The sequence below is a fragment of the Sceloporus occidentalis genome, unplaced genomic scaffold (genome assembly GCF_023333645.1).
Source record: "Sceloporus occidentalis isolate IW3139 unplaced genomic scaffold, rSceOcc1.0.p SCAF_16, whole genome shotgun sequence".
Classification (NCBI taxonomy): Eukaryota; Metazoa; Chordata; class Lepidosauria; order Squamata; family Phrynosomatidae; genus Sceloporus; species Sceloporus occidentalis.
In genome coordinates this window covers 6,251,282-6,275,341 of record NW_028316996.1, presented here as the reverse complement: position 1 = coordinate 6,275,341, position 24,060 = coordinate 6,251,282, and the positions used below count along the sequence as shown (strand labels likewise).

General features: G+C 38.9%; 1 protein-coding gene across 1 annotated transcript; it reads right to left on the bottom strand.

Annotated features, from left to right (window-relative positions):
* Positions 1-11,250: 11,250 nt before the first annotated feature.
* On the bottom strand, positions 11,251-22,498 carry LOC149302969 (protein fem-1 homolog C). Its single transcript, XM_089481879.1, has 2 exons — positions 21,955-22,498; positions 11,251-12,560 (listed from the first exon to the last, which is right to left on the bottom strand). The coding sequence occupies exons 1-2, from the start codon at positions 22,496-22,498 to the stop codon at positions 11,251-11,253; spliced, it is 1,854 nt and encodes a 617-aa protein (XP_089338005.1).
* Between the last annotated feature and the right edge of the window lie 1,562 nt (positions 22,499-24,060).

Genomic DNA, 24,060 nt, shown 5'->3' with positions numbered 1-24,060 from the left:
GCATAAATAAATGTAATGTAACAATACATGCTGAATTGTGCCAGATCTTATATTTCTGGTTTACTGTTAATGCTGTTCATGCATGTGTATTAAACCATCTTTGAACGCACATCTTCTTTGCACATTGCGCTTAATAATTGGGAATAAAAAATCCCATGGCTTTCAGATACACCTTAAATTCACGCAGATTTATTGGCATTGAGGTGGATCATCAGGGAGACCAGCTGGCACCGCACACATGTACTCTCGGAGATCATTATGTAATAATGACACACCTTTATTATAAATACACGCCAACATGAGGAGTAAGAAAAAAAGTTAGACATTCACAATTGGTATTGACTTAATTAAAAGAAGTGTTCGTGAAACATTTTCCACTTCACATGTTATTCTGAGCTGAATATTGTCTCCTTGCCAGATAACAAGTTAGTATGCCAGTATTTAATACATAATGGAGAATTCAGCCGTCAAATGTTTTGAACCCGTAAAGGTGTCAGGCTTTTCAAAAGGTTGTCTGTTCTTTTGGAACTAATTTGATCTACTACATCAAAAAACGTTGTCTTCAGATTGTTCGTACTTGACCTTCTGAGTGCCCTTCAAGATTTCCAAGAATGTCATGAAACCCTGTACACACGTGACCACTGTGACATTCTAGGAACTGAACGTCACCGAGTGGTGCTTAGAACAGCTGGGAAAGGAAGAAGGGAAATAAACCACAGGGCATTGATCCCACAATGCAGATGGCCAAGACACAAATTAATATATGCAGACGATAAAGTACATGAGTTCTAAGCATACTATTAATAAACCCACATAAAATAATCTTACTTTAATTGAAGCAGGACCAGTGTAGCTTTCTAAAAGCACATCTGGCTAACAGGAATCAACTTAAAACAGCAGTAATTTCATTAATTTTCCCAAATTGTTTGAAGTTCAGGACTAAAACCTGGTATTATGACATTTACAGAAATAAAATGTTAAACAGTGAATTTTGGTGAGCATATGGTAATCTGCAGGGCTCTCGGAAGCCCACCATTATTGCTGGGAACTGTTATATCCGTGTATCCTTTTTGCTGTGCCCATGTTAACAAAGCCATATCTAAATTGTACAGGACTGCTGAATTTGTTAGTTAATTCATAAAGGTTAATAATAATACTTGCTCTGATAAACTATAGCTTAAAATTAAAAAAAATGCTTGACTATCCCTTCAAAACTTAAGAACATGGACAATCTGATTCCAACGCCATTTTTAAACCAATGCCCAGTGACACTTTGGTGTTTATTTGTGACAATTTGTGTGTGAATCCACTTAGTCCAAACATGGCACCCACTTAAAAGCCCTGTGTTCAAAAAGCCTATATGGTGTGGAAGAGGGATATGCATGGTTCACTGTTTATCCTAGTAGGGTTTCCACACTACTGTGGCACAAAAAAGAAGCCCGTGGAATTGCCCCCTAGTTGTGGCCAATAGGGGTTATGTTTCAAGGGTTTTAATGTTAAAGGCATATGATGTCATGGCCCAGCGCTCTGTCTCTCTTTTAGTGGAGTTTATGGAGATGTTGCCAGAGATCTCGTACGCTCCTCCTTTATTATATATAATCAAGTAGCAGCACACTTGGGAGCGATCTACCCCTTCCCATTTTGGCAGCCGGAGGACTGCCGCCTTAGGAATACTAGGCCAGTATCAACACTGATGATGGCTGGAGTATTCCGTTACATGTTTTAGATCATTAATTCAAACCAATAGTACAGTAGAATAGTTAAGTAGCATAATTGTTTTGTACTATAAAACAATAAGTGAATACTAAAGGAATTCAGTAGAAAGGCAAAACATTAGGTCCTCATCATTGGCATATTTATATTATTCTTCAGCATGTTTAATTTTTTTCTTCTTCTTTCTGCTTTTGAAATTGACCAGATCCCTATGGAGCGTTTAAAATGAATAAATAAAAGCCATTCTCATTTGTTAATAATATGGTCATATGGATCACAAAGAGTAGGTTGTGATTGGCAAGTCTGATTAACCAGCTCTCTAGTACAGTCTGTTCTGTGTTCTTGACTGAAGAAAACTGTTACAACCCACATACTGTGGCTTAAAGTTAAATTAGTTATTTTACCACTAAACACATGGCTGCAATGAGAAAAGGACTGACTTGGCTCAGTTATGATGACCCGAGAAGCCCCTTATCTTCTGTCTCCCTTTCTATACCTCCTAATAGATTGTAAGCTCACATGAGCAGGACTGCCTTCTCCTTCTGTATTAGTATGTCTTAATGCGCGCGCGCGCACACACACACACACACACACAGGCAATGAAGGAGTAGTAGTAGAGATGAAAATAGTCAAGCTGCATGGGGTAGGTATAAGGCTATGGTTAACACATGACCAAGGACCAAATAAAAAACTTGTAGTTTTTTGGTAGGACTAAAAATGATTAATTACCAATTAGTGGCTAAACTTTGGCTTCAACCCATTGTGAAGCTACTACAAAGTAGCTAGTACGTTTCTCGGCATCAAATATTCAACACATAGCTCTCATTTAAATATGTGAATATTCGAATATATCACCTCTAGATTTGGCCTGTCCTGGTGTGTGTGTTTGGTGTGTCAGCGTTGCAGAGCCTACCCTGGTGTGTGTGTTTGGCTGTCGGTGTAGCAGAGCCTGTCCTGGCATGTGTGTTGGGGTGTCGGTGGGGCAGAGCCTGTCCTGGTGTGTGTTTGGTGTGTTGGTGTTGCAGAGTCTGTACTGGTGTGGGTGTGTGTTGGTGTGGCAGAGCCTGTCCTGGTGTGTGTGTTTGGATGTCGGTGTGGCAGAGCCTCTCCTGGTGTGTGTGTGTGTGTTTGGGTGTCGGTGTGGCACAGCCTGTTCTGGTGCGTGTGTTTGGGTAAAGGTTTTGTGTTGTTTACTCTATTTCAATCTGTATATTTTTTTTTTTAAAAGGATTAGTGGAAGTAAATTGTGGCTTCAGGCGTTCAGTGTATGATGATTTTTTTTTTTTTTTTTTTTTTATTTTTTTTTATAAGTGTACTGATTACTCCCAATCCCATCACATAACATCAATATGTGTTAGAAAATCAGGAAAAGATGGGCATGGATGGTGGGCTGATTTGGTGGCGCAACGGGCCACTTGACTAGACTTGCCCCCCAGGCCTTAGGCTGCCAGCCCTCCCCTACTCCAGGTCCTATGCTTTTTGATAGGTCCTGGCGTTCTGATGGTCCATACCTCATATGTCCCACAAATCAGTGATCTGGGTCCTGCAATGTGCAGCAATCATCCTACCTTACTGACACTGCACATTCAGAAGCGACATCGCTTCTCCGCACGCAGTGAGGGAGTCTCCAGGGTAGTGGACAAGTACTGTGTAATATATACATCACTTCAAATGCCTCTATAACTTGCCTGTGTAGAAGAGGAGAATCAAGGTTAAACCATGCACACCCCAATATATAATCATGTCCTAAAATGACATTAAAAGGAATTATTGGGATAAACCTCTGAGTTGCTAATGTAATGCTATCTCAACAATGGAATTCTCTTATGTCATTACAGCATGGATTACCACCGGGAATACTCACTTAATTCTTCTAAGCCAATTTGATTTGTTCTAGTTACTTTATGTAAATCCACACTACTAGATAGACTCACAAGAAGGAATGTTAATGCTGAAGGTTTATTTCAAACTGGGCTTTTTTTAAGCTAGAGACAGGTCCTGTATGTACTGTAAAGAACATAAACAATTACTACATTTAGTCTAGTACAGAACCTTTGGTACTGATGATTCCATAAACGATGATTCTTTTCTTCCGTGGCGTGTAATTAATGTATGAAATAAAGAACCCAGACATAAGGCTTCTGTAGTTATCACTCAGTTGTGTTTCAGCAACTTTACTTCACTATACATCATGAAAAGCCAACCCCAGTTTCTACTGCAGGAAGAGCTTGGCAGGCACTGTATAATGTATAATTAAATTAACAAGCTTTCTTCAGTCTCCTTGTACATTTAAGTATGCATTACACAGGGTCAGCTCAGCCCTTCACACAGAAGAAAAGAGATAATGTTGGCCCTTGATAATGAATAATGAAATAAGAGATTTAAAACCACAACTCTCCTGCAAACTCGCTTTAGTCATTAAACCCCTCATGATGTTAACACTGGTCTTTAAGTACCACAATTACCATGCCTCTCCGCCTCCCAAAAAATAGGGTATAATCTGGTTACAGAAGAGATCCTTATGTTCTCTTAATCAGCAGCACCTAAACTTGTGGAAGAAATTGCAGAAAAGTTATACAAAATGATGTAATACACATACACAATAATATAAAAATAATGTCATAATTTTCCTCCCAAAATGCAATATGTAAACTAAAAAAAGGAATCATGATTGAACTTTGGTCACTAGGGAGGGAAAACCCCACGTCATGAAGAGGATTGCATTTCATTAGTAACAAGTGCATAAGAGATCAACGTAGATGCAGATAGGATTTTATGGTGCTGATGAGACTTATTATTAGAAACCCTCGCTATGAATGTGTGGTGATGCTCTTTACGGTGCAATTCTAGAGATAACTTTACACCAGCTAAAACAGCATGTATACACAGGGAACAAACACACACACAAAAAACCCACAGGGATAGACTATTATATATGAGTATATACTTATATAATGTTATATACACTCAGAATTGCTTACCTAATCTTCAGTCTGACAGAAAAATGTATGCGGCATCTCTCTCACTTAGGCATTTGTTTACTGTGGATTTTACCAAATTGTATATAATCCCTTTACATTTTCCATATAATAAAGCAATAAAGGAAAATCTTCCAAATAATATATATTATATATATATATTAGTTTGGGATAAGTATAAAACTGGTCATATTAAAAGGTTGAAAACCATAATTGGTTTCTTGGCAACTCTTAATAGTAAAGACCAGTTTTATAATTTTAGACATATTTCTTTAGCCCATTCACATGCTCTCACCTTAAGAAACAATTAAATAATGATTCACCTTATAATTATATAAACGTAACCCCCACGTACTTTGTATTCCCAGGCAGCTTGTTATGTGTCATCCTGAAGAGCTCGTGTGTTTGTGAGCCCTTGCTGGATTCTCTTTCTTTAGTCATAGACTATGTAGAAAAACAAAACTGGAGATCTTTACAAGTAAAAATTCTCTAAGCTTTGACCGGCCTATTTTTAAACTTGAGCTCCCATACTCAGAAATAGAGGCCAGCAACTGCCTACATTTGTCTAGGAGTTCTCTCCATTATACCGAGCTATATTCAGTAATGAGGTGACTGGTCTAGAGTGGTGTTTCCGCAATGACCAATGAATTTCCGATGGCCAAGATTTGTGTACCGAAGAGTCAGCAAACGTGTACCTATGAAAAACAAATACAGAATCAGTATACCGGCTCACAAAGCAGATTAAATTGGGAAGTAAAATGAAAGGAGCTTCATTCACATGTAACAAGTCCGTCCAGAACAGTCAATCCCATTGTATATCCGCAGACGAGAGAACAAAGCAAGGGCAGCCTGCATCTGGCAGTTTCAGCGAGCAGCCGGGCTAATACATGGCGTGCACTGCTCCCGGATTTCTACGATTTATCCAATTAACAGCAAGCTAGTCAGTTAACTTCATTTTCTAACATTTGCAAAGTGTTTTGCCACGTGCTGCCCTAAAAGGCTGGCTCATCTACAGCCCTCGCCTATGTGAATTAGAATAGCCGGCACCTAAAAACAAGGCTTGTGAGTTTACATATTTCACGGTGTAGAGCAACATCGTAAAAAGTACTTTTTAATATACTCCATTTTTTTTCTGCCATGAAAAAAATAAGGCATTTTTTTAATCCAAAAATCAAGTGCATATTAATAGTGCAGGCAGATCATCTGTATCACTTCCTAGAGATGTAACATTTCTGTAAATTGCGGAGCAAGGTCACACACGGATTATAGATAAACATTACACTGTGATAGGGGAGAACATTAATAGGAATCATTTCGATAAAGGTTTTAAAGGTAACCTAATTTAACCTCTTACCTGTCTGAAAGGCAGAACCAATCAATTTCTATATACCAACAAGATGGAGCACCAGCCAAACTAAACTGCATTCTCAGTATTTGTATTCCAGCATTTGCGTCTCAGAAGCCTTTCATGAATGTCTTCATGTTGTAGTTTCAATACCATGTCATAAATGCCGTATATCATTTATCATTGTAGAACACATTCCATACTCCAAATTAAAAAAAAAAACAAAAAAAAAAACCAGAACCCTATTTTTTCCCATCCTTCCCACGTCTCTTCCTTCACTCTGAATAATCTGGTATTTTCACTCTCCATTACCAACTACTGACATACTAGGTTTATATATATATATATATATATATATATATATATATATATATATATATATATATATATATATATATATTATTTTTTACCGTCTCCTATTTCAGTAATTCTCAGATGAGTTGTAGGTAGCTACACTTATATACTGGGTAAACAGATGGGTTTGTAGACTGCTACACACTGCCCAGAGTACAAAACACAAGTCAGCTTTTGGTCGATCACTTGAATCCTGAACAATACAGCAAAAGCCAACTGACCTTAGATGAGGTAATTACGTAATAAACATAAAAAAAAATAAACCCAAAAAAATGCAGCTTAAAAAACATTCCTGTTTCGCATTACTTTAAACATTATTTGTTGTTGATATTCCCAGTGGCTTCAAAAATCCGTTGTTACCTTGACTTTTTTTTGCTAGTGCTCATTTATCTTGTCCTTTAAATTTGCCATAAAAAATAGGCTGCAATAGTCCATTACACTCAGTAATCAGTTTCTTAGCAACAACCTTCACACTTAGAACAACACGAAACACATTGTTGCCTCTTCTCTTGGGGATTAAGAATTCGTGTTTAGAAAAAAGAATGGAATGTACATTCCTCACAAGTTCTACTTTGAGTCGGAAACCTGTTCTTTTGTAAATGCTTGAACCCAAACGATCGCTCAACTAAGATTCAGCTTTTCGTGACACTCCACTTGACAGATATTTTATATTTTATGCATATTAAACAAATGTACAGACTTTATGGGAAAATGCCTGGAGGCTTGGCCATGAAAATGGGACAAATTGGCTTTTCACAGAGATTCTGTGTGTTGTACCCCTATAAACAGACCTTAAATCAGGTTTATGGCCTCATTGCATACATGACCCTCGAAGCACACAGGGATATTTGTTGCGTGGGGTAGTCACTTGGATCGATCACAAACACGTTTTCACTGCACCCTACGGAGGTCGAGTCCAAAAATAGAATCATGTAAAGTAGAAAGTAGTTTGTGACACCATAGTGTTTTATTAAAGAATAATGATTGTTTCAAAAGGTTCAAAGAAACCTCAAGCAAATAAAATCTAAAGACCACTGCAGCCCCAGACTGGTTTTCAGGCTGGCCCATTATTGGGGTTTGGGCCAGTATGACATGTTACCATATGGTTCTTTTATATTCGCTTATTCGATCAACCAGATGTACATTTATCTGTGTCCCACAGATAAATGTACATCTGGTATGTGACTTATGATATTGTTCAGTTATTAAAAAGAAAAAAACTAAATATAGTCAAGGCAACTTTATGCCATCGCTTCTCTCAAACACTAAACAAAAATATTTCACATGTAATACTTATACCTAAAATAAGGATCAGGAGGTCAAGCTTCGTGTGACAAGTGCCATACAGGGTGAATGTTTTAATAATTAACCAAGTATGAAACGGCAACGACAGCCGAGTGTGTGCCGTCTCGTAGAGAGGAGCTGCTCAAAGAGAGAATACGAATACTTCCACTAGGTCTAGTGGATCGACGCATGTCAGATAAGTAAAGACAACTCAACCGTTTGAGCAGAAAAAGCTTAGAGTTGGTGATTCGCTATGTACAGTTATAGCTAGAGATGGGAAGGTCGGGGGGGGGGGAACAAAATGGAGTGTGGAATATCTTCTTTTATGATAAGTAATATGTTTATGACATGCCATTGAAACTATATTACATGAAGACCTTTATAAAAGACGCACAAATAATCCCAGTTACTTCACTTTTTCATTTGTAATTGGTGCTAAGGTGATTGTGATTGCTCTATCCGTCCAATTCATGTAGGAGTATTAGAGGAGATCTTGTTTTTTGTGGTTTCTTCAATTATATTGTTGCATTTGAGGAAAGGGGGAGTGTTACCTGTTCTCATGTATAGTTGAAATGTTCTTAACATATACATACCTCGTTGTTCCATTTGCAACGAAAAAAGTTTTAAAAAGCAAATTTTGTTTATTTACTTAACAAGCTGTACTTTTATTTCAAGCGTTATAATTTTATATACACTGCATTTCATGATCCCAGTGTAACAAAATCATTCTAAATGTGTAAAATGACACCAATCTACATTTTGTTCTTCAATTTCTCTGAAAATTTCCGTTTTTTTCCTTGGCGTCAAAATTTCCGGAAATTATACATCTCTAGTTATAGCAGCAATTTGCAATATTCAGCAGTCCTGCAACTCAAAATTTATCGAAAAAATGTTCCAAATGTTATAGTGAGCTGCTAATAAGAGGTATGCATTTTGTATGAATATATAAACAAAACCCATTAACATAAAAATCTACAGATTGTTTCAATTAAGAAAAAAAAAGCACATCAAATACAAGCCTGCGAAAAAACAAAGCAGGTAACTGAAATTTGGGAATGCGTAACCTTTGATTTTTGGATATCCAGACCCATAAGACCAAAAAGTGGTTTATTTATTTTGACCGACTTGCATTTACAGATTAAATTATTTATCTTATTCAATGATTTAGTAATCAAAACGCAACGTATGTTTCACCTAAAAGCAAATACAAATATTTTGGAATAACCAGAACATAAAAACGTAAGGAATAGAGGAATATGCCTAATGGAAAGAATGAGAGATGATCGAGATCTTAGTTCAATTCAGGATTTACACCTCTTATTTTTTATCCTGGTACAAACAGCCGTCTTTGCAGTAGTCACCATTAAATCAAATGACCAAGCACCTTATACAGGATGCCATTACGCTGAAAATGCCAAGGTGCCATCACACTTTTTAAACCAGATAAAACTAAAGCCATTACACTGGTAGCTGCAGGTGGCTATAACAGAGGAATGAAGTTACTTTAAAAGCTGTGAATATGATGGTTCCCCTTAGAGTGCATTAGAGCTTTTCTCAGGATTCATTTTCCTTATCTTGTCCCTTATCCTGAAAATGGATATGCGTTACTATATGATATTCTCTCTTGAGCTTCTTTGCTTTTCAGAGGTATCTTTGGAGAGAGTGAGAGAGCGAGAGCGAGAGACACACAGCTTCATTAACTTATACATATTTTTTTTCTTACAAAGCTGTGTCACCTTTGTGTTTAAAGGTAAAATTATGGTAAAATTCCTGACAAAAAAGGTGGAATGTCTACTTCAAATAGTTTTTAAGTTGACTCTTTTTCTGCAAAATATCCACATCATACCGAGACCGTGGCCATCAATTTGAAGGAGAGTATGAATAAGACCCTCTGTCTCCAACTATACATAAGCTATGAAATTCAGGCTACTAAGATTTAATTGACTTGGACACGCAGACCCCAAATCATCCGTGTAACAAACATTACTGTTTTGAGTACCTTTTGGCTTTTGCACTGCATTTTGCATTGAGCTTAAAACCAAAATCCTACTCATCATGTTCTATTTTACGATGATATAAAAACTAGCATATTTTTATTATTTTGGGAATAAATGCCCAAGTCTTTCAGAGAAACATGCACACACATCACCATACATTTATCTCAACAACAAAAAAAGCAAGATATTTCTCTTTTTTAATTATTTTGTTTTTTATTGTAAGACATTTGCAGGGCCAATTTGCCATTATAAATGTTATTCTGACAATAATAAGTTCCAACGTATGTAATGTAAGTCCAACAGTAAAGTGCTGTATATATTAGTCACCTGAAGCTTACTCGTGCGCTCTACACTCCTGTTTTCCTGATCAAGTCTACAGAGCCCTTCCTGCCAAGAAAAACAAACATGGTGAGCATAAAAAAATCTAGGTGTAGGAGCCCAACGTGTAAAAGGATCTAGATATTTTTTTATTTTTTTTTGAAGGCCTGCTGCTGCTGATCCCCTAATAGACTGAGGGGTCTCGCGTCCCACTTGCCGTCAACAGACAGAGGCAAAACCGAAACATGCAAACGTTTACCTGAACCAATTAGTGAAAATAACAGGAGACATGAACACGATATGAGACGCCCTGGCTAGAAAACATTTCCTATCAAACTTTTAGTCTTACTTAATATGCGTTAGTTTTGACTGGTGATGCAGCATGCCATACAAAGGCTTGAGCCGGTGCACGGGTTTCAACCATCGCCCTTGTTGCAAATTTAATTAAGGTACTATGTGAAAGCAATTATGGAAAATTAGGTGCACTGCATGAGCGTAGAGTTGCAGTGTTACAGTTCACTGAATGGAATATAAAAGCCATAATACTATTTTTTCTCCTCTCAACAGACGTGTATTCTTATGTTTAAAAGGGGGGGGGTTGTCCTGCTTGGTTTTTCAGCAGCAGAAATACTGCACCAAACACTGCCATGCTGTTTCGTGATGAGAAGAAATAGACTAGAATCGAGTATTTTGAACCTAGATTGGCAAAATGCTGCATAGAAGTATGCTAACACACAACAGTCATGTCTAAGCCAGTGCATAGAGGAAGTAAAGCACTTATGGTAATTGCAAACATTAACATGTTCATAAAGCTCTTACAACATATCAATGGTCCATGTTAATAGAAAGAGACCCACTGAAAAGTCTGAATGAAACAAGCAGTATTAACCTTAAACTAAAGAAAATCCACACACCAGCGTAAAGCAAGAAGCCACCAGGAAAGGCATTGGAAAGAAAAAAGATACTTAGTCCCTCGCCCCAACACCAAGAGGCAGAAGACAAACCAACCAGAAACAGAATTTGGCAGATTATTTAAAGATGGGTGCAGCAGTTACAGTTTTAGAGAACATACAAAACCAAATTATATGGAGTATGTTCGTATTTAAGCAGGACTAGCCACCTAAGGACTTGGGTGGTGCCCGTGTTGGAAAATGACAAGACATGATCTGCTGAAGCATGAATGGTGATACACCAACAGTGCTTGAGTAAGAAACCAACAACCAAGCGCACGTCCTTCAGCCATAGAGGTCTTAGCAAAGCATCATCTATGAAGCAGCACAAAGCTCTCCAGCTTTTCAGGTATTTCATTTCTGTATTGTAGATTGTGTTTCACTATCACGCGCGCAGCAAGACACTGCAGTGTTGTGTGGTTAATGGGTTGGATCAAGTTCTTTGCCATTTCTTTCTCATCCAGTAGATCACAGGCAGTTTGGTTGTGCGAATTAGTAGAGTCAAAGTGTGCACCAGATTTGACGAGAAGGTTCATGATATCTGGGTGGTTGTTGAGAGCAGCGATGTGTAAAGGGCTGTTGCTCTCAGAGTCTCTAACATTTATATCGGCGCCACACTCTATCAAGATAGAAGTCACCTGAAGAGAGGGAAATTTGCAAACAGGATATCGGCCGACACACGTGGTATTTTTATCAACAGCCAGGTGAAGAGGACTGAAGTTGTTCTTTCCTTTGGGATTGAGCTTAAGGAACCTATATATATTCTGTTTTTTGAAGTGCTCCTGTTCTATGCTGCAGGGAACCTTTTCCAGCAAACAGATCAAGTGCAAAATAATAGAGAGGGCCTTGTTTAGCTGGATTTGGTCTGGAGGCAACACTGTTTGTTTGACAGCTCGGTCTATTTCCAATACACTTTTGCTCAGTATGCCCATTAGGTCATCAAATGTCACTGTTGTACCGAGGAGACCTTTTGCCCGATCCTGAAGCATGAAGGAAAAAAGCTCAGCAAATGATAACAAGCTGCTAGCGGTCATTGGACTTAGAGGATCCAGGTTGTTCTGCTGCATGTCCAAAGCATACTTCCATAAATTGATGCATCGTTTGAAGTTCCCAGAGTCTGCATAGACTGCACCACGGTACCTGATGTAGTATGATGTATCCGGATGAGAAGGGCCCAAAATACGTTCTCTAATTAGAAGAGCTTGCATTCTCATTTCATCTGGGTCAGCAATAAGGTTGTCTAATTCTTCTGCTGTATTTACCTCCTTGGCATAATCATAAGCCATAATTAAATTATCTGGAACAGGTTTGCTGATAACATTAGTCCTGTCACTGTATCTCATGTCCATAGCTCTCTTCCAATACTTTAAGGCACCCAGGAGGTCCCGCTTTTTATCGACAAAAGTAGCTCCGAGGAGCTCTAGTGCGTTGATACGTTCAGTTTTGCTGGTCTGTGGGTGCTGAGTGAGAAAGTCCACAATGTTTGTGTGTCCCGTAACACTGGCAGAAAGGAGTGGTGTCATGCCATAGCCATCCTTTTCCATCCTAGCACCATATTTGAGGAGCATCTTCATGATGTCCAAGCTGCCAGATTCAGCACAGTCATGCAATGCTGTATTTCCTGCAATGAGAAAAGATTTGCCATTAGGCACAAAAGTAAGAAACCCGGTCAAAGAAAAAAAAAAATGATATATAAAATATATCGGAGATCAATATTTAAAATTCTTTAGTATTTTTCAATCGGCCACAAGCCCTAACTGGGGACTGTAATAAACACACAGATATTTAGCTTTAAGCTCACAGCATCTTAACGGATGCAAAAAGCTTACATTGTAAAAGAGAAACACAAGCCCCTAGGACTACTTTTTTAATCAACTTAATTATGCAAAACTCAGTCAAACCCATCCTTGTGTTTTGCATACCTCACAACATACTGTTATTTCCAACAGATGATGGGAACCTCACAGAGCAGTTTATTATGCATTCTCTTTCAGTAGCTGGAGTCAGCGATAGTAAACTCCGTTTATGTTTTATATGCCATTTATGTACAGTACTGTGCAAAAGTTTTAGGCAGGTGTGAAAAAAAATATGCTGTAAAGTAAGAATGCTCTCAAAAATAGACATGTTAATAGTTTTGTTTTATCATTTAAAAAAATGCAAAGAAAATATCTAAATCAAATCAATATTTGTTTAAAAAACAAATGTCTATTTGTGAAGGCATTCTCACTTTACAGCTTTTTTTTTTACCTCCCAGTACTGTATATTAGCTGCATTATCTTGGAGTCAATTTGTTATTTGTGTAAAAGAAAAAAAAATAAACATAAGACACAATGTAGAAGAAGCCTTACTTTCTGAGCTTCATAAAACCATCCGGTCTTAGACTGGCACAAGCACACATAATAAAGCTTTAGCAAATGCACTTAATCCAAGGACAGAGCATAAAAAATATCTATATTTTATTCTTTTTTTTTTGTCAGCTTAACTGTAGGAGTCTCTATCAAATGAAACAATCATATGTAGCCACAACTGCTGCGACAGACAAGGTTTAAGATCTGTATTTACAGGATCACACTGAATATATTCTGGGGGTTTGCTGATCAGTTTTTTTCTTGGTACTTTCCCCGTCACCACCTTCCACAAGTGCAAGCTGAAAATAGACAGGCAAAGCAGAGCTAAGCAGGAGAATCCTAATTAAATGATCAGAGGTTAGAAGACACCGATCCTTAAGTATAGATTTAATACAAGGAGAGACACAGTATGAGTCAGATTCGTGCTGTCAGAGAAGAAACGAGGATGGGATCCTAAATATACTCTTAGAAACACTCCTCGGATAATTGTTGTTTACACGGCTAGTTACAGGAGCGTTTTCACTGTCAAAACTATCCGCGAATGTTCTGGTACAAAAAGCAGGGATCAAAGTGAGAAAAAGTTCCAAGAGTGAATAAATAAAGAGTAAAAGTAAATTTGGTAAAGAGGATACTTTTATTGGCTGACCAACATATAATGGATTGCTGGCTTTCAAGGCTATCTAGGTCTCTTCTTCAGGCATTTTGTGTTGTGTGAACTATGTGCTGAAGAAGAGACCTAGACAGTCTGGTAAGCTTGCAATCCATTATACGTCAGTTAACCAATAAAGATATTATCTTTACCTGAACAAATAAGTGTTGGGTAAGTGGAAGAGCATTTCAGTGTAAGTGGCACAAGTGAATATACCAAAAGCAGGCAACAGGTAGAAGAAAACCGACGGCAAACTAGACAGGCTGAATGTGCCTCATTTCTACGGAAAGAGGTGATCACTCCAAAGGTTACAAACAAGACACATCACAGATTAGGATCTAATCACGTACACAAAACATGCTTTACACATCTCTAATTATTGCTAATTTGTATGCACGTTGCATATCAAGTATCACATGTACACAGAAGGGGGTTAAAATGTACTATACATCCTCCAATAATAGAATGATGATAAAAGTGGAATGTGTGAGAGTTCGCAGATTTGGTCAGCGAAACAATAAAAAAATAGTACAGAAATCCTAAAACCCTGGAAAGATTACGGATGCCAAGTCAGGTATCCGAGACCCCTTTTCATCGTGTCAACATCAAACACAAAGTCTCGGACCCTGGCCACATGACTGTAGAAACGTTTCAAACAATTTGCAGACACACCTAGATGAGGAATGTGCCCGTACCTCAGCCAGAACCCAAATGTACAGTGTCCTGACTGTTTACATCGTACGCTGCCAAATAATTAGCAGATCCCAACTCTCTACTTCTCCTCCGTGCTCCTAAACGGAGGAAACACAATAGGACCTGCGATTAATACGAATGTTTAAAGCAACTTGCTTAGTGAAAGTGGGGTTTTTTTTCCCTCGAAAAATCCCACAGATAAAATGGATTGTCCTTTCACAATTTTATATAAAATGTCTTATTCACATAAACCACATGTGCCTCCAGTGCTCACCTGCTAGCAAAAAGGATTCCAATGTTATATTATAGGGAAGTCCCATGGGGGGGGGGTCTCACCTTAAGCCTAAAACACAACTCTGTATAGTATAATATAATAGTATTTTGGTTCCAATTAACTATCTTTACCTGCAGACCTGGAGGCTGCCATTGTTGTCAGTCATGCGATATTTTGGGTGACTTTCCCTGCCGATACCACACTGAGCTGATTCTTTGTGACAATGCTAGTAAAGTCCGTTCCTCCAAAGGCTTGCGTTGGTCAGATTGTCTAGTTGGGTGATTAAGGCCATAAGGAAGCATGGTTTTTATCTAATAGATTGGGAGAAAACAGCAGAGCTGGAACACATAGCTAATATGCAGCTATCTGAAAATATTGTATTATATGAAAACCAGAGCCGAGTTCAGTATTTTTGAAAATGTATTTTTAATCTGACTAAACAACTACTAAACAAAACGGTAGACGTTCCCTTTCAAGGTTAGACATTTTATTAACCTACAGCAATCTCCTTCACTGATCCCCGTCTGCGAATAACATGCTCCTTTTACTTCTCTGCACCGCCAGGTGTTTTGCAGAGTCAGAGCCACAATCCATTCTTCACAAGCAGCTAGGCTCAAACACGAAACCAGCTGTGACCATAGACGCTGATTAAAAGGCTAGTGTGCCAAACCATGGAAAGTGGAGCTGCGCAGAGTTTCCAGAGTTTCTTTCCACAAGAGTGATGCTTCTGATGGGAAGACTGCTGGGGTCTGGAGACATTTGATGTAGAATGTACATGAATATAAGCATAAAATACATATTTGCACAATTATTAACTCTGATATACATTCACATCACGGTTGTAGCCGGGGGTCGCAATGTCCGATATCTGCTCCTGCATAGTCACCAATCAGCTGCCTGTGTGCAGGGACTTTATCATGGAACGCAACTTCACTCTAAGCTCCAGATTCCATGCACTGACCACTGCTTATAGGCATGAAAGGCATCATTTCTTGTACTTCTGAGAGGTGCTGGTCATTGATCAATGACTGATAAGCAGTACACTAACTTTCTTGGCCTTGTATTTGTTGATTGTACACAAGAGGTATAACTGGGACGTTATTTCCAGATTGTTTTCATTTGATCACTTTACTGCTTTTAACCGACTAGTCCCACTTTGCCAAACATCTAACAAGTTTGATACCCTAAGGTGTTAAAGGAGAGTAAAGTTTTAACACTAATGAGGAAGGTGAGCGTTAACGTATGCCCACATAGTGAATAATGGTCACATCTCCCACTGGAAAACACCAATACTTTGTGCGAGAAATCAAACAGTAAAAGTCTCTAACCTGAAAAGGTGTCAGGTTCCAGTGTCCTCTAAAGCCCTGAAATAGCCCTAACTGGAGTCAGATGGTGCATGACTAGTGATAGAGTAATACACATTCCAGGTGCAGCCAACTCCCTCCTCCACAGGAATAAATAACCTGTGTGGACACCTCCCCAGAAGTTATTTCTGAAGCCGGTGTTACTATGCAAGGGAAAAAATCCTAGTCAGGTAGCAGGACTCAAAAAAAAAAACAGAACTGATCCCCACTGGACTTCCTTCAAAAGCATATCGGCCTTCAAGTGCTAGAGAAGACAGTGTCCGGGGCTAATCCAAGGGCACCACAGTTACAGAGTGAACATGCTTATGTTTAGACAAACTATTCGGAGCTTCCCAATAGATGCAAGTCAAATGCTGGGTAGCTACGGTAACGGCAAACAGAATGGAGCTTGGCGATCTCTCAGACTGGATGTGATCTCGCAGGGGTGTTCTGACAACATGGTTTGATTCTGACTACGGCAGCCGAGTGGGCTGAAGCGATCCTGAACTTTCTCACTACTCCAGTGGAAAATCTGTGATAGCATGGGAATGGCAGTGACACGGCAACTACATAAAAAAAACCTTTTATGTTTTTTTTTGGAAAATAAGGGTTAAATGAAAAAAATAAACGAAAGAGTACATCACTTGGATTGGAGTGACATTTTGTCAGTTGTGGTTTAATGAAAAAGTCCTATTAAATTTATACAACATTCTTTGTCGGGCCCAATCATTGAGGGAAGAATGCTGCAAACTTCACAGTATGTCAAAGGCTCTGCAGTATGCGTCATGCTATGGGGGGTTGAAAGAAATACGGTTGCCGGGCAACAGATCAGCACATACATATGGTTAAGTTAAAGTCACCTTGTGACCTCCGCTGTGTACGGATTGTCTGCTGCAAACTTTATTCTATTAGCAGGATAAGATTTTATTACAAACCCACTCAGATCACACTGGTTCCTAACCATATTAAAGTTGAACGGTCACCTTCACAGCTTTACTACGTTTATTAAAACTGCCAATAGCTTGTTATTTTGACTCTTTAGCCTCTTCTTTACTGAGAGTGTTTTGTGCCCCAAAACAATTTTTACACTATGTCCCCTTAGCCATCATTGTCCTTTTTTCATGCACCCACATACATAAATAATATTTTCTTTTCCCAGGGACAGATAGAGCTTTCTACTCTAGTATGAAAACAGTCCACAAACGAGTCCAGTTGAACAAAATACATTAATGTTAGTGGCTTGAATTTGAAAAACCCGACATTCAGTTTTTGTTTTTTTCTCTAAGTTATGGGGCACAAAATAGAACTTGCTCGTTACCTTTTCCAAACTTGAAAATTTTCAATTTTTATTTCCCGATGCCTATGTCTCATTAGGAACTGTTTTGCAGCCCAAAAGCACAAAATACCCATTCGTTTGCAGGTAGTCGGGGGAGGGGGGGGATGGTTGTGCCATACTGTCTGATTCTCTTGGCCTGACAGCAGGGATCAGAGTTTTTTTTCAGTGTCCCAGCCAGCTGATCTAACCCCCCCACACACACACACTTTTTAAACGATCAGCAGCATGTACCTTACGTGAAATGAGCATAACATTTATAGATAATGCTAGGCATACATTTTTAACTATCTTTAACTATGGAGAGGACCGTGTTTGAGAACCCAATGCTGCATTAATATTGGAAGTAACGTGCAAACATTCCGACACTGGCAGGCTGAATGGCGGTTCCGGAGTACTGCCTCGTGTGCAAGGCTAGACCCCTCGTGGAGTCATTAACTAGTCAAGCATTAAAAAGTCCAAGAGCATTCAGGGGAGTATTTAGGTTGCCTGTCCATCCACTACAGTGCTCAGTCTAGACAGAAACAATTATACTTGCCTGCTTTTCAAACTGCAAACAAAAAAAAATAAATCTATATAATAATTTTTTATAAAAAAAAAAAAAAAAAAAGATTAAGAAGGCCAGGGGTGCACAATGTATGACCTTTAGGAGTGCAAATGGACAAATGTGGTATATTGGTATTGTCACAAGGGTACCTAGCAATGTGTGCTAAGTAGGTGTTTGTAATTTGAAGTAGAAGGGCAGAAACGTTGTGCGAGTGTCTCTTAGTTTCCAGTGACTTACATGCAGTACATCCAGTGTTCACTACAGCGGACTGCTGCCTTTCCAAGTAATCTGACATCAGATGTGCAGGGTGTACGGACGCATTCGGCTATTTTTGCATCAATACATGGCTTGTGTAAGCAGCATAAATATTTACTTGATTGCATAGCACCTTGCATAAAGAGTGTGTTTTCTGATCATCAAGAGGCTTCCATGTTTCAAGAAACAGCTTCTCGGACAGAAGGAGATCATGGGTAGGAGAGTACTTAGATGAAAGACAGAAATAATCGTAAAAAAGTTTTTGAAGTCTAGCTCTCTGTGTGGAAGCCACTACTTATTACTCTTGAATACTGTATGTAATGCCATCAACCAAAACGATAGCTTGGCTCGGGAAGTTACGTAAGCAGAAGCGTAGTGTAAACTGTTCACATTCCCTACTGAGCAATTAAAAATGTTTCTTAAAATAATCATATGGTTAGAAAAAAATATATGTATATTTGCGCAATGTTTACTCATTCTAGGAATGAAACCGATAGACTCTACAGATATACTAAAACAGTTTAATGTATATACAGGAAGATATGGCTTCCTTTACATGGAGGGACTGGCCACTTACTCCTGCATACTGTAACATAGCAGCTGTTTAGAAGCATGGGGTTTCTATGAGTTACCATGGAGTCCAATAGCAGTCCACTGGAGCAGAAATGAACTAGGTGTTACCCAGACTCTTATCCAAAAAGATCTGCGGAGATAGAGAAGCGTTTCTGCACCTCTCTCTCTGCAAATCAGTCTGTATTTTTCTGGCTTCTTGGAGTACTTCTGCTAAAGGGTGGAGCCACGGCGCTTCTCCAATAAGGGAGAGGGTGTGTGAGGAGGCTCCGCCCTTTTGCAGAAGCACTCCAAGAGGCCTGATCAACAGTGCTGATAACGGGAGAAGAGGAAGAAAAAAAAAAAAAAAAAAAGTGTTAAAAGAAGACAGCGATACAGACGGGGTTGGTAGAGACATTGAGACTCTCTGTCCTCTCTGCTTTGTGGGGGTCCCTCGGCGTATTCGGACGTTTGTACAAATTAACGAAACTGGCAAATTTTGTATGAATCCAAATGCACAAAACTCTAGTGTTATGCCACTTGTAATATTTATATGACCAAACTGATAACACACCATCATATGGCAAATAGAGTACCCTCAACATTAGGTTTATAACCTCAATTTTTTATTGTAGTAAAGAACAGCCATGGCAAATGCTTGCAATTCATCAATGTCAAATGCTCCAACTAAAAGGTAATATTTTGAATTTTATTCAGAATTAGATTAATTAAAGATAATTAAATCATCCCTGGTAGGACAATGCAGCAGTTTCTGGACCTTGCCTGAATGTGTTTAGCAAACTACAATCATAAAATGATAGCAAGATGGCAGCTTTGACAAAAAGGTAATTTTTATGTTAATGTTACACATGGATTTCCCTCCGCTAGAAGGTTACCAGGATTTTCAGAGCAACCAAGTCTCCAAAAGCATTTTGCTTCTGCCACTTAATCTTTCTGAATCTTAATGAAAGATGTCCATAGACATAAAAGGTGAATCAGGAAACCAGTAAGAAACCTAATGCAATAAGAAAATATTTAGCACGCCAAATTCAATCCAGATACAATTCTTTGGGGCACCCCCCCCCCCAAAAAAAAAACAAACAAAAAACAGGATTATTCTCCTGACACCGGGACATCTGGCAGCTGCCAGGAGGTAAGTGTAACAGTTAAGAATTTGCATGAATAGAAGCGAACATTGCTCCCTGGAACTTACGCACCCCTATAAATACAGCACTGTTCTCCAAACTCTCGTGCTCAAAGCTTCAACATTTCCGCTTTTCTGCATCTTCCCACATCACCACTGACACCGTCACTAATTAAACAACAACATTTACCTATGGAGTTGTATCACAAAGGTATGGGAAGCTCTGCAAGACTTGAGAACGATTAAGTCAGTCTATGACCGATAGGCATTGGATGGCTGATCATAGGATGGGTAGTCCATCACATCAGGACTGTGCGAGGTTGCTTGGGCACAGGTATTATCAATGTTAAAAATTACACTGACTACAGATTGTGAATAATGAACGTTAACCTGCTTTCCTAAAATGTAGTAGGTAAATTAGGATTACATGCACGCCACCATTTTCATTAGAAAAGAATGCAAATGTTCCACTGCACGCCGGTACAAAAGTACACTGGAACAGAGGGCAGCTGAAGAAGGTGTGTGTGCATGCGTTCATCTGCCGTCAGTAACACACTGGAAAGCATGTCTTTTAATAAGAAAACGGAACAAAAAATTATTCAAAATCAGCAATTTAAAGCACTTCACATTTCATTGTGAATTTAGTCCAGTGAATTGTTAGCGTCACCCAACCATCATTTTACTTGGTAAAAAAACACTGCATGGTGACCAATGAATAATTGTTTGAATGGATACACAGTAATAGTAGTAATAGCATTAATGTTGTTCATGCTAACCTAACAAAAATTCTTCCACACTGCACAGTCGCACACAGCACAACATGTATGTGCATGTAAACAGAATATGCTCAATGAAACGACATTTATCACGTCCCTATATGGACTAATTTCTATAAACTGCTGATCGGTAAACTACTGCTTTGGGGCAAGAATGCTAGAATACTTAGCCAAGACTTGTATTTTTTTTTTCTTTAGGCGAACATTTAACCTCATTTTGTTTATGTAACTTTATATTAATAAGGGGAATGTATGCAGCACTTTAAAAGTATGTTTCAACAACCGAGGTGCTTGCAGGAGAGCGGAAGATTGCAGCTCCCGGATATCACAATATATTACGCAGGGGGTATAACCCAGCGATCACCTACTGCATGAAGCGCTGAGCTGTCCCAGCTAAGAGCCAAATCGGTATCCGTGAGATGAATTTCAATAACGTATCAGAACATATTCAGCTCTACCCTGAAGCAAACTCTTAGTTCAGTGAATGCACCCCAAAGTAGAACTAATTCAACTAATTCAGATATTACCAATTAAAGCGTATGTGGTCCCATGGTCTACAAGCTTGCAGCAGCACACTTAGTTTCACATTTTCAAACACCTGTTTTAACGGGCAGCTTTTGCAGGCATTAACATTTTGTATGCTAACGCTCTTAATTTCTGCACACTAGGTAGAAAAACCCATTGACATCTAGACTTTTTAATCGCTGGTCATTCCAGTCCCCAAGGTATGCTTAATGCATTCTATTTAAAAGACTATTTGGCTTCTACCCATTGCTGCGGAATATGATGGTGATGTGTAAAACAAATAAGAATAATACATTTAATATATAACAATTGTATGCATGTGACATAACATTATTAACCAATTAACGGTTTATATGTGACATTGTGCAGTCTTGCATATTGCTTATAATAAAATATAATGCAGGGCCGGGAGCCAAGGCTCTAAGAAAGTGTTTTGCTTTTGCCATTTTGTGCTACTTTATAATCGACGACTATAGGTATTTACCTTTCCGACTAACTGGCTTATACATTCTACATACACTTGTCCAGCCTTGCTAATGAATTGCCGCAAATTGTGTTAACATAATATTTTAAAGTTACCTTTTACACTCTTCCTGTTAACGTCAGCCCCTTTCTCAAGCAGAAACTGGGCAATCTCCTTATGCCCCTTGTAGCAGGAAATCATCAGACACGTGTGCCCGTGACGATTGGCTACCTCCAAGTCAGCATTGTGCTCTACCAAGTACATCACTATTGCCAGGTGCCCATCGAAGCAGGCTGCCCGCAAAGGTGTCGAGTTAGTGAGAGTGGTGTTGTTCACAGATGCCCCGTGATCCAGCAGCGACTGAACCACTTTTAGATGCCCAGCAGCCGATGCAGCCCAAAGAGGAGGTGCTCCTTCTATGGTTTCCCCATCAAAATTAACAGACCCCCCAATCTCCACTGAGGCACTACACTGATCCAGCAGGTAATCCACCATGTCAAGGTGACCGTATCGGGCAGCCATCAAGAGCGGCGTGGCGCCATTTGTTTTCTCAGACATGAGCACGACCACTTCATCCTTGGCTTTGTTTTCCAACAGCTTGGAAAGAAGGCGCAGCTTGCCATCACGGGCTGCATTAAATACCGCAGTCTTCAGATCCATGGTTGCTCTACTGTCACGGGGTGTACGTAGCAGAGGGGACCCAATCTGCTTCAATGGCAGCCAGAAGTTCCAGGCAAGGCACAAAGAACACAATGTATGAAATCCTGTCTGCTGTCTCACGAGAAGCATAAATACGGTCTCACAGATGCATAAAGCTGAAGAGGGGGGGAAAAAAACCGCATTTAGCATATTTACTTTAAAAACCACGCATCTGAAAAGATTGACACCTACTCCTCACCGTAGGAGTTATATTACCTTAACACACTATGTATATTGATACATGAACATCATTTTGCAAAAAAAAAAACCAAAAACGTTCTCTGCTCCACAGGAATAGCACGTGCTTCACTCACACAACCTGTTAACATAATATATAGGCTAGCCCTCAAAAAGCATTTACATCATATTAATGATAGGGCATATAATTCCCGTGGATGTGTTAATAACATGGAAAGGTTTTGGCATTTGACAGCAAAAATTTCCATTTTTTGGATGAAATGCATCAAAAATCATTAGTCATTACATGTAAGTTCATTGAATAGGGGGCTTGTTCGCTAAATAAACATTAACTAAAATACAAGGGGGAAAAAATGCATTTCTTGCATAAGTAGTTGTACAGGGCTGCATAATTTGTTGGCGTTTAATAAATTAAAGGTTATAATAATAATAATAGGAAGAAACTCACTGGACTTGACCTACATAAAGTATACAAAAGCCAACAAGCTCCCATTTTTTTCATCTCACCATTTAGTGAATAAACCACCTTAGATGCCTTCAGTGGCATAGCAGCCATTTTTCTTTGTTTACTTCATCAACATAAGCTCTTTACATTGCAGGCCTATCATAGCATACGCTATAGGTCATCGCCTATCTAGTATATGCTATAGGTCATCCACAAGTCTATTAAGAATTACAGATTTAGGTCAGGAGTGTAATAATTTACATTAAAGCCGCCGTAGGAGGAGAGACACGGACACATACAATTTCTGGAAATTATTATTTATATTATTAGTGAGGCTTTCTAAATAAACTATAAGCGCCAGGCATTTCCCCAACACCTGCTAACTAAGCAAGAGAAGGCGCACCTAAGCATGGCTTTTGTTGTGTAAGGAGTAATGGATCTCTGCTGTCACCGTCCATAGATCAGGCCTTAATTAGCAGAATATTGCAGGGGGTCTTAGAAGATCCTGAGGTACGAATTTCTATGTAAAAAATTAGACAGGCCTTTGGGTCTCCTGAAGTCACAAGAGCTGCTTCAGCACAAATGGTTAACTTGTACATGGATTCCGAATGTTTACTTTTATTGCCATCTAGAAGGATCTGGAAGAGTTACTAAAACTACAAAGGCCGATCGAAAACTATTACAGGAAGGTCAATGAACACAGACCGTATCTTGCCTAAAGTTATTTTTAAGAGCAGATGAAATAGAAGACGGCCCAGAAACCGGGAATAATCGGTATATAAGCGCTGGCCGCAGGGATTCCAGGAAAACGAGATCTCTGACAAGTGTCAAGTATCGTGAGCGTTCGTAGAAATGGCTGTTAACCTACACAATTACCCTC